The sequence below is a fragment of the Amblyomma maculatum genome, chromosome 1 (assembly GCF_055883805.1).
Source record: "Amblyomma maculatum isolate TAMU_Amacu chromosome 1, ASM5588380v1, whole genome shotgun sequence".
In the NCBI taxonomy this organism is placed as follows: Eukaryota; Metazoa; Arthropoda; class Arachnida; order Ixodida; family Ixodidae; genus Amblyomma; species Amblyomma maculatum.
This window is the reverse complement of record NC_139344.1, coordinates 386095134-386106318: the sequence shown is the minus strand read 5'-3', so window position 1 is coordinate 386106318 and position 11185 is coordinate 386095134. Positions and strand designations below refer to the sequence as shown.

General features: G+C 45.3%; 1 protein-coding gene across 1 annotated transcript; it reads right to left on the bottom strand.

The window, feature by feature from the left end:
- Positions 1-561: 561 nt before the first annotated feature.
- LOC146208436 (tudor and KH domain-containing protein homolog) lies at positions 562-10346 on the bottom strand. Its single transcript, XM_084593729.1, has 4 exons — positions 9920-10346; positions 9353-9530; positions 7909-8161; positions 562-3483 (listed from the first exon to the last, which is right to left on the bottom strand). Exons 1-4 carry the CDS (start codon positions 10176-10178, stop codon positions 2809-2811), a joined length of 1365 nt encoding a protein of 454 aa, XP_084449855.1. The 5' UTR covers positions 10179-10346; the 3' UTR covers positions 562-2808.
- Positions 10347-11185: the final 839 nt, after the last annotated feature.

Genomic DNA, 11185 nt, shown 5'->3' with positions numbered 1-11185 from the left:
GACCGAAACGAAGTGACTCGCGCCATCGACATGCAAGCGAAAACGTTCGCGATTTCTGATTTCTGCCGCCGCGGCGACACAGAAACCTTGTTTCGAGCTGCCGCGGGAGCGGCGAGAGGGACGCAGTTCAAAGTTAGAAAATTTTCGCTCTGTCGCTGCCGCATCGTCGCTGAGATCGCTCAATCGCTTGCATGTGAGCGAGCTGGCCTTGATTTATTATTTTTTTTTCTTCAAATTCTCGGGTGCAAAAGTGGAGGGTGGGTATATTATGCGAGTGGATTGATTACGCGACAAATATGGTATAGTGTTTTCGCATCGTAAGCGCCGTCACTATTTCACGATCCCCTTCGAGTTCGATATATCCGGGTTCGACTGTACTACACGTCGAAAAGACTAAGTTGCCAAAAAATACACCTGAAGTCTTTTTACAAATTTATCAATAGCAATGTTTAACTAAAGAACACAGGTCAAAACAGCTTGGAAGTCAGTTTCTGGAGTTCAATTTGACTGCTTCAAAGTATATGAGACGCACGTGCAGCTTATCACGCATAAAGCGCTAACGTAACCACATACACCACTCTTGACCTCTTAATATTGCCGTCTTATTGAGATGCCACATCACAAGACAAGCACAGAGAGATGTGGCTGTGCCTTACACAGCTGTAAATGGGGTGAGGAAATCAACGCTCTGCTGACAGAAATAAAGAAATGCACAGTCATGATGAAAGCCCTGGATATCTGCACACATACCTGCAGATGGAACACCACTTAGTTGGAGATGCTATAACAAATGCAATTTGTAGGGAGAAAATTATGCGTTAGCACTAGTTACTTAGCCCTGAGTGACAGTAACTGAAAATGTGGAGATGTGAAAAATGTATGACAATCCAAGAGGGTACCATCATACACGAAATATTACTGCTTAAAAACACAAAAATCTGAGATGTGGCATGACGCAGAGTAAAGTTTTAAATATACCACACTAAAATTTATAAATTAATACAGAAAGAAATTAACACCCGTAAGGTATTGCTTGAAACATTGTGCCTTTAGCAACTTTGAATCTTTATTTATTCTTGTAAGAAAGCTTTGGCTGAACTGATGTTAATGTGCGTAGCTGAGATCCTGGAAACCCCTGGGATACTGTCCCACAACAAAAGCCCAATACTATAAGTGAAGAAAAACAATGCAATAAGCTGCTCACACAAAATTCCACTGCACCCTTTTGCCTAGTGCAAATCACCATGACAAACTTCCATCTACAACATACATTGCTTGTACAGTCTTTCTATGGCCTGTGTTTACGCTGGTGACAAGTCAATCTCTTATTACATTTATACTGACCTGTTGAACAATGATCAGCCTCCAAAATGAGAACCTTCCATTGCCAGAACACTCACGTTGTTGCTTGACTCAGCTGCTTCACAAGCGAAGGCAGACATTTTGTGCGCATCATGAAACTGTGCCAAGAACAATGTGCAGTGCCAACTACTTCTACACTGTTCTACATAACCAACGTGTCACACAAGTGACGTACTACAAGCACCATGAGCTGCTAATGGCATTATTATTTAGCTTGATTTCAAACTGTGCAGTTCCTTTGGCAGTAGTTTGTGTATCGTAAAGATGACTGGAAAGACAACACTGTTCGTTATTTTTACATTTTGTAACCACTAGTAAAAAATGATTGGAAAGACAACACTACTCGTCATTTTAACATTTTGTAGCCACTAGCGTACACGCTAAATGTTATGCGGGGTTTTGAAGAGGGAATTTGTAAAACACTCTCTCACAACTTCTTCCGCATGCACTGCAAAGATAACAAATCTCAAGCAATGAAGGATCCACAGTATTGAATCAGATAAGGTGCCAGTGCAGAACACCTTGTGGCACGTTCCGACGAAAGCTAGCTTTCAACGGGGCGAAAAGAAAAAAAACATGCATCAGCTACACTTGATGACACCACGCTGAGCAGAGAGAGAAACAACAACAACAGTAGCACAATCCACTCCTGTTATTTGAAACGATCTATGATGACCTACTTGCACCAAGAAGAGGCTGAAAGGTCTTTGTGCAAGAAAATTTGAAATGGAATTGACAAGCTTAGTGTCTTTGCCATCGTGGGTTAAAAGGAGATGCCATCGCTACATTATACTGCAGCATTCTCCTGGTGTTCTTAAAGCAGTGCAAATTTCAGTATTGTGACAGTGTGCATGTGAAAATGTGAATAATCACATCTACAATAGAATACTAAAGTAAAATAAGAAACACATCAACCGTAATTCTTAGAAGCATCGAGAAAAATGCCAAGACTAGGCACACTGTGGTTTATAAAGCAGATTTTCACCTGTTAACTTTTGCTGACAAGTATCATTTTACATTATACATTACAGGGTCTTAACAACCTGCTATGAAATGTGATAATAAAATTTTAAAACACTTTGCCTAGCATCAGCAAGATAAGGTAAGTGCCCAAGAACAGCACCTCTAGCGCAAATTCGAGACGTAACTGCTACCACATTAACAATTCGATAAGCCATGACCCATAAGTATATTGATCGACATTTGAAATTCGCATTTTGAAGCTGAACCGTAGCTACCATTCAGCACTGAGTAACATCTGCAAACACCAACATTCTGTGCAGCAACGACACTGCGACGTAACTCGAGAAAAGACTGCTCTAGGGCCTCACATCTGTCATCATTTTTGTCTGTACTAGCTAGCTATTGAAACAAACTTCAAACCTTCAGAAAAACAGCTGCTCATTTCACTGAGGAAAATGAAGCTTCAGAAGGAAAAATATCAGTTCAGATGGCCTGCACTGCTAGGTCCTGTGCAATCATTTCGGCGGCCACACTCACATCCTTCTTGTTGGCGGTGTCGACAAGATCTACCACGTACTGGAAACCTGGGAACCCATCTTCCCTCTTTGCCTTGCTCACAACCTTGGCCATGACCACCTTCCACTGGGAGGAATGTGTCAGCGTCTCAAACGCTTCTACCACTTCAGCCGCCCACTGGGTGCCGTTGCGCGGTTGCACGCCCGCGAGTGAACACTCGATAGCTTGCAGCGGGAGGTAGTGGTACTCATCGCGGAGTGCACACAGCTCCTTGATCTTGTACTCGCCTTTCTCGCCAAAGTCAGCATAGTGGACCTCGACTACTGTCTCGCCCGGAGAGTAGTCACTCTCTTGGATAGCAATGACGCGGCTGCGGTACCAGCAGTCGTCCTGGTCGAAGGGGGATGCCACGAGGTCGCCGATGGAGACGGAGGTGAGAGCATTGGCCTCCTTGTTAGGCGGGTGCGAGTAATAGCTGGTCATGTCCGAGACCAGCTTGTCCAGTGTGGTCGACAGAGCGCCCACCACTTGCACCCAGAATCGGCTGGGGCTCTCCACGCTGGAGACAAATACTTCAATGTAGCCATCAGCGGAGGTGGCAGCAAGCTCTTCCTGGGTGTAGTCTGGCTCTTTCTCGCCATCCTATGGGGGTGGGTGACGTGGAAAGGGCGAAAAGTACCGGTGCAAAGTTAAAGACACGACAAGCGTAAGCCAGTAATGCAAGGGCAACAGCTTGGTTAGTAGACACAGGTGCAAGTGCGAGCTCCTGTGAGCGTACGTGAGGTGATACCACAGGAACAGCACCACAATCTCATATCATTGCTATCTGATGACACATGCCTATGTCAACATACTGTTACGGACGAGGAAGAAGCAGGCAGCAGCGTAGGCAGGCGTGGGCTTTATCACTTTCTCCTGTCAATGTCAGTTACAATTCAACCTCTATCACAAGTAGCTATCATAGCACAAGTCGTCAAGCAGGCTCAGTCTGCTGTCTAACGCCATAAGTTGCTTTTATTTAGTGGTGATCATTCTTGTGGCAGCACGTTGCACAGCGAAAGCTACAGTAGCCTGTTACACGTGCTATGCAGTCAGCCTATTAAAAAGAACACGCACTACAAAGCACACAAAAAAAGTTTACTGAACACGTTAGGTACCTACAAGTCATGCTCCGCCATGACTGACCTGCAATAAAAACTGATCGAAGGTTGTGCGAATATTCAAAAGTTTTCGAATATCGAAGTGAAGGATGCGGTATTCGACTCGGGCTTTGAAGCGAATAGCAATATTCAGAAACCTCTAATATTTTCGAAGCAGTTTGAAGTTCCGGAATGCAGAATAATAAACTTTTGGAAGAAGCAGTTGACGGTCTTATGTTCGCTCTGATACTGCCGCACAACAGGGCCGTTCAGGACGTAAGCATGCTTTGCACACATATACTGGAGCTAAGCCAAGATGCAAAAGTGAGGATATCGCGGAGAGAACTGCACTGCGCCCACTGGTGGGAAGGGATGGAAGATGAAGGTGACAGAAACGATAACAATGTAGAACTAGTACCATAATGATGAAGGCGAGCGCTCAGTTGGCATTGGCTTTCACAGCTGCAATGCTGCTGAAAACCATCTTTCACACCGTGGCCCACCAGTGGGTCACGCAGAGCAATCTAGCCAGGCTGGAGCTGATACCAATACATTCCCACAGTGCGGCCATGACAGGCTTCAGCAAAAACGGGAATTTGCATTTTTATTTTTAATTCACAGATGGCAGCACAGATATATAGAGAGGATGGTACTACTTCTTCTGCAATGCAATGAAAGCTGTTGCCGCAGTTACAGTGGTTGTGAATGACGTTCGCGGCTTGCGGTGTATCGGGAGAGCTGGCTGCTATCAAATGACGGTGCGGCATGTGTTCGAGCTAATGCTCGATACAATTCTGTAGAAGCCCTAGACACATGTGCGACAGATGTTTCAGCGCTCCAAGTACACAGAAAAGGTGTGCTGGAAAGTTAGCCTGTCCTACTTGCGACAATCTGGCTTGTGCATAGTATCAAGGCTGGTGGCCTTCACCCTTGTAGTTGCCCCTTTTTCTTCATCACAAGTTCATCACAGGATCGTCACAAGTTACATGGTGCTTCCCGCCAAACGCGGACAACGAAGAAGAATTTGTCTTGAGGAATCTAGACAACCAGGCAGGAGAGTGAAAAACCTTTGCGAGGCAATGGGGGGGCAGGAGAGTGAAAAACCTTTGCGAGGGAATGGAAGGAGAGAAACGCGACAGAATCAGGTGATTGCGGCGGCTGTAACTGTGTTAATAATTACTCTTTTCAAAAACATTTTGCGGTTTTCCGTTCTGGGGGCGAAGTCTCACAGTCAACGTGGAAGAAAATATTTTCGACTGGAGGGTGGACAGTAGGCCTTTAAAGGTCCACGGAAATGGCCCCCAAGAAACCACTGATAAACGTGTTCAGTGTGTAGAACACATCCTTTTGAGCATTAACGCAAAGTATAACTCCTTGAAACAAAGCCAGCGATTTATTATTATTTTTAAAAACAGCGTTTTTTGAAATTCGCAGGCAGAGGAAATGTCGCTTGGCGGTGTCGCATGGAACTATTTCCTAATCCCGTGATGTCACGGGTCGGTTGACTGGCAAGGCTTGCTAGAAGCTGCCATTCGCTGCGGTCACTGCAACCATGACGCCACGAACACACTTCCGGTAGCTGCGAAAGTCGTCTGCTCGTGCGCTGCTCGAACTCTGTGCGGGCTGTTACAGCTCGCCGCCCTTATCGGTTAGGTGGCCATTGCCCATTAAGTGCAACAACCGAAGCGACGCAGGGATCGGCAGAACGAAGCTGCATTTACAAATATCTTATTTATATAACGTGGTTTTAGGAGTATCGGAGTGTCGTCAGACGAGGCGTCAACAGCACGGTCAAGCACCGCACGATGGCAGCACCTCCTTGACCGCCGTAAACATCGCCACTGTGGCCCCTCCTCCCGCATGCCATTCGCGAACCACACGGCGGATCGTTAGCACCAATGTTCGAAATAAAGCGTGCTAAAATTTGTTGGCGTCTGGAATACTGAGCCGAATATAAGTATGAAGCCCTCGTGAGGATCGCTGACCAGCAGCAAATTGCTGGTAAGAGCGATAGCCGGAATACAAGCTAGTTTCTGCTCAAGCCAGCTGCCGCTGGTGCATTTCGGCTGATCCGATCTGCTCGTACTAGCTCTGCGATTAATGCGTCGGCAGAGTTAATCCTATAATTATTTTACTATGGCAGGATAGGAATCACTATAAGGCAGTTTCATAAGTAGACGATTTACGACAGCGTTGATCATGTTCCAAAGCGTCGACCGCCGCGGCTTCGAAGCGAAACAATAGGCCTAGCGACGACTAGGGACGGTCACGCACGGCGCCGGCGTTCGCCGCGCTCGCACGTTCCACCCCCGCGGTAATTGTGTAACGTACCTCAGCCTGCTCGCGGCATCCCGTGCTGCAAGCGTTGCAAACTCGTGTACTTTCATAGCTAAGGCCGCATATTTTTTGGCGTTCTGCTCAGCAACAAGCCGTTCAAACGATACTGTAGGCACGACAAGGCTTCAGTACGCAGTTGCTGCGCTGTCGGCCGTAATCGAAGACGTAGGGCGGCACCATAATCTATACATCGATATTTAAACGTGATACAGTGGGCAAATGAATAACTTTGTGAAGTAGACCCGCTCGTACGTTTCGCGCACTCGGGCGCCAACGAGTAGCTTCCGTCAACAGACGCCGTCATAACCTCGGTTAACGACGCAAACCGAGGTCGTCAAGCTCGGTTTGCGGTAACCGCGGTTAGTGGTGCAACCATGGTTTAATCCGCCGTGTAACATAGGATAACCATGGGTTCGCGGTTACACTAACCGTCCCTGCGCGAACTGGCGAACTTCTCAGGCGTGTGCGAGCGAGGACGGGTTGGCGCGAGTACGCCAGCGAGCGAGCGCACGGCAACCGGAAGTTCGTCGAAGTGACGTATGTCTGGGCGGAGCTTTGAACTTGCTTGTATTCTTTGTTTTTTTATGGCTCCCTTCGGCATACGAGTTGAGGGGGAAAATTGGAAGGGTCATTTTTAATCGCCGATATCTCTGGTGTTGCAGAAGCTAGATCGAAAATTTTTGCGGGAGAATGATGGGTGGTTCAATAACTATCAGTGTTATGGCGTTTTTACCCTTCTTGGTGACCCCTTTCTGGGGACCTTTAAGTGAGCTGCCGTCACCATACCATGCAAAGATCCCAATTCATCAGAACCCTTAACAGCAGCCCTTTTTTTTTTCTTCCTTCTCCTAGTAGTTTTAACAATGTCATGATTTCTTTTTGTAGACTTGGAGGGACCTTTTTAATGTGCAATTTGTCCAGTAAGTGACCGAGTTTGTTTATATCTATCTGTTTCGTCTATAGCAATATCTCTATTGTTGCATACCTGTGTATATTTGTGCACATTTTATGGGACAGTACCAGACACATATCTAGGGGTTTGTTGGTTGGTTTGTGGGGTTTAACATCCCAAAGCGACTACCTAGGGGTTTGTACTGTACTGATTGTATCAATGAAGCGTTTCATAATCCATATCAACGAGTCTATTTTCCTAATCCCATTGTAATGCGGCTGAAACTGTCCATGGAGGCTCAAAGCATTTAGCTTTCTCTTCGCTCATTTTCCTGTATGTGCAAGCAGGAAAGATACCAATAAGCCAATACAAAAAATTGTACCCCCCCCCCCTTCCCTGAGTATAAGAATTCCCCCCCAAAAAAAGAATGAAGAAAAAACACTGCTTTCCCAGCAGCTGGCCTCCTTTCTCTTCTGGTGACTAAATCAGCACCTGAAGAACTCTTTTCCACAAAATGCAGCCCCTTATACAAAAAAAAATAATTTTTCACAAAGGGTAAAGAAAAGCAAGCACCTTTTATATTTCTAGAAATGATCGAAGCCTAGATAAGCAGGGCTACAAAGTAATAATAGGAAGCACTGGAAGTGTCCACCATGGTACAAAAAAAAAATTGTTTTGAATGAGGTACCAAGCCATTACCTTAAGTGGCGACTGCGCATTCTTGATGGCCAACGGGCGACTACGGTAAAGCGCCGCTCGCCCAGCCGACGATGCAAGCGCCATTTTCTGCTGGAAGGCCTCTTCTTCGGCCAACTTCTCATCGATCATAGAGACAGCCATACGTATCTGCTCCCTCGTGCCTGTGATGGTGATTGCCTTGAGATTGTCGCGTTCACGATCGTCTCCAGTACGGTCAACCAAAATCTTGGCTGAGGTGACACGGCACATATGCCTGCATGTATGAACAAAACATTTTTAATGATTAGGCATGAATTGCTTAACACACAACTAGCAAAGCAACTAGCAAAGGCTTATGTTCACAAGTTTACAGACAAGTGAGTACTAACATGAAATATGTGACATCATTTGTGTGGTATTGGCATGCAGAGACTGGCAGGAATCGGTAGCAACATGATGTGCAAACACATTAGCTTACACAAGCTTACTCTCTAACTTCTGGGATAGCTGAACAGCCTGTGAATGCTAAACAAACACATTTAGGTGATGCAAACAGGGCCACAATTTTATCAAAGAAAGCATGAACACATGGCAATAAAAACAAATTTCGTAGATCTATTCAGCACCTATGAAAGTTTCAAACATCCTCACAGGTGCAAACCAGCCCTGCTAAATCACTCACATGTAGTGACTGGCAAAAAGAAAGGTGCCTGTGTACTGGGTGATGTCAGTGCATGTTAAACAACTGCCGGAGATTGAAATTACCTACAGCCCTACATTTCGGCATCCTCAAAGCTCAAGTTGCTTTAGCATATTAAACCCTATAGACTAAAATAAACAAAGTAGAGTTCTGTCTACGCCTTTGCACACAGACATGCAATGAGCACGTTTTTTTTTTTTTAGTCGACTGAACGCTGATAATGTTAATCAGAACAATCGTTAAAAACTTTTTTTCTAATGTGTAAAAATAACACCGCCAAGCTTACCTGAAACAAGAAATGGCCCATTTCCCAACAATGCAGTAAACAACTGTGAAATCGCATGTGCTATAAACCGATGGAGTAAATACAGAACCCACATGCACTGCTGCGACATACCTGAAAGTTGTACATACAGCCTCATTCAACATTTAAAAAGCAGTATATGCCGCTTTTGAGCAACTTTCACACAGGAAACAACAGGTAAGATCATATATGTGTGTGAGCCACAAGTTTATTTACTGTCATGTAATGCTCAACCTGATTACAATTCCTGTCTAATCAACAACTAGCTGAGGCAGTGAACTATTACTAGTTAGTTATACACACAATTTTTTAAGTGCTGGGAGAGATAGACAACCCTCGCATTAAGGCAAATGACAGGGCAGTCATCCAAGTCGCTCTGCCGGACATGAATAAGCCCTCTAGGATTACTCAGAATTAAGCATTACCATGGGATCATCACGTTGCTGGCATGGAAACCTTACCGAACGCTCTCTCCGTTCCTTCCAATGATACGACCACACGCCTTGCCAGGCACGAACACAGTCTCCGTCACGATGTTCGACTGCTCCTCTATGCATGCCTTGAGCAGCTCTTCCGCTTCTTCTACATCGCCTGGCGCCCCACGGATCACGGCAACCCTGTCGCACTCATCAGCACGATCTGAAAAAAGAAATCAATAACTCAATTGCATCAAGGACCTGCACGAATCGGCGTCCGAATTCGTTAAAGCACTGTCTTAAACCTGTGGCTAACTCAATCAATGAAGAGAACTGTTTAATATGAATAAAAAAAGAAAGATGTCACATGGCGTTCGAAAATAAAGTGAAAATCAGAAGCTTTCTTGCTCTGCAAAGTAGAAGCGCAGACACCGCATTACAACAGCACGTGTTTAAAACTGTCGAACGCCGACCAAACTTTAAATAATGAACGATAACAACTCCATATACCAAGTGAGCAACCTTTGGTGACTCAGTACAAGCTCTCAGGTGTGCGACCTGCACATGAAAGCGAGTTTGACAAGACGAGCATTCGGACTGGTTTTACTTTACCGTGATCTTCGAAGCTGATCTTGGTCTTCGTCTTGTCTTGAATTTTCTTGATGTTCCCGCCCTGACGGCCGATCACACCGCCAACAATATCCTTGGGGACAGTGACCTTTATGACGTAGTGCTTTGTCGTTTCTGTTTTCCGCCGTTTTACCTCATATTCTTCCTCCTGCTTCAGCATCAAGTAAACGAGGATCGACGATAGAGTGACACCGGCCCCCACGCCGGCCCAGAGCGCTATCGTTTTTAGCTTTGAGTCCATGACACCAAATTATCTCATGCACAATTAGCTGGACATTCTAGAAATGGTGTAGTTAGATATCAAGTAAGCGTCCGGGTGGTTTAGAAAGTCGCTACGTCCATCCGCATACAACGAACACTCCGCTACTGGACGCACTAAAATGTAAATGCATAAACGGCGAAAAAAAAAATAAAAAAATAAAAAGATGTCATGGTACCCAGACTGCTTCATTCGAATCCACTGCAGTTAGCGCGTTGACAAGTAAAAACCTCTTGTAAAATAAAATTCAGCTAAGTGCTACGTTTATATAAAAACAAAAGTTGATAAAACGAAACACCCTTTATTTCACAGGCTGCGGTTGTTTCATTTCTACCGCGGTAGGGTTGATCTTACAGTGTTCTAGAATATTGTAGTGCGCTCACATGGTGGAGGCGCGTGACGCACTTCATGTCGACACCGGCAGATGGCGCGCTTCCCAGCGTAACCTGAAGCTAGACCGCGCGCCGAAGTTGAACGGATACCGTTCACTGCTGGATTTGCCGAACGAAATGCAATATTCATGACGTCTGATGCACGATACATCTTTTGCTGCATCTTACCGGTATGCAGTGACCTATGGGGCCGTGTAATTTTTGCACCGCAGACAATGGCGAAGGGTGCCTTCAGGATGTGCAATGATATTTTGATAATATAACGGTAATGGTAGCCGCATTCTCGCAGTGAGAATACCACAGGGCCAATTTCAACGTAACCGTTTTTTTTTTTTACAACTACCATCGGCTGCGGAAATGCACGTTATTAAGCAGTGTTCTTCCCAAACTATGCGCGCGAAATTCGACATCAGCGCATTGCTGCTTCAAGAAGCTATTTATATGCATTGCGTCGCTCTACCCAACAGAACATGTAAAGGAAATAAACGCAAGGCACTCTTATTTAATAACGTTTATTTTAAGACTTGGAACACGTGCAGCCGAAAAATCTGGCCGAATATTTACAAGTGGACATAATCCTACATCATGCACGAAGTT

Excerpts from the sequence above, each read along its gene's own strand:
- LOC146208436 (XM_084593729.1), bottom strand. The coding sequence starts at position 10,178 with ATGGACTCAAAGCTAAAAACGATAGCGCTCTGGGCCGGCGTGGGGGCC. Across the intron at positions 9,531-9,919 it reads GATCAGCTTCGAAGATCACG|ATCGTGCTGATGAGTGCGAC; the intron begins GTAAAGTAAAAC and ends TTCTTTTTTCAG. Across the intron at positions 8,162-9,352 it reads AGGAACGGAGAGAGCGTTCG|GCATATGTGCCGTGTCACCT; the intron begins GTAAGGTTTCCA and ends TCATACATGCAG.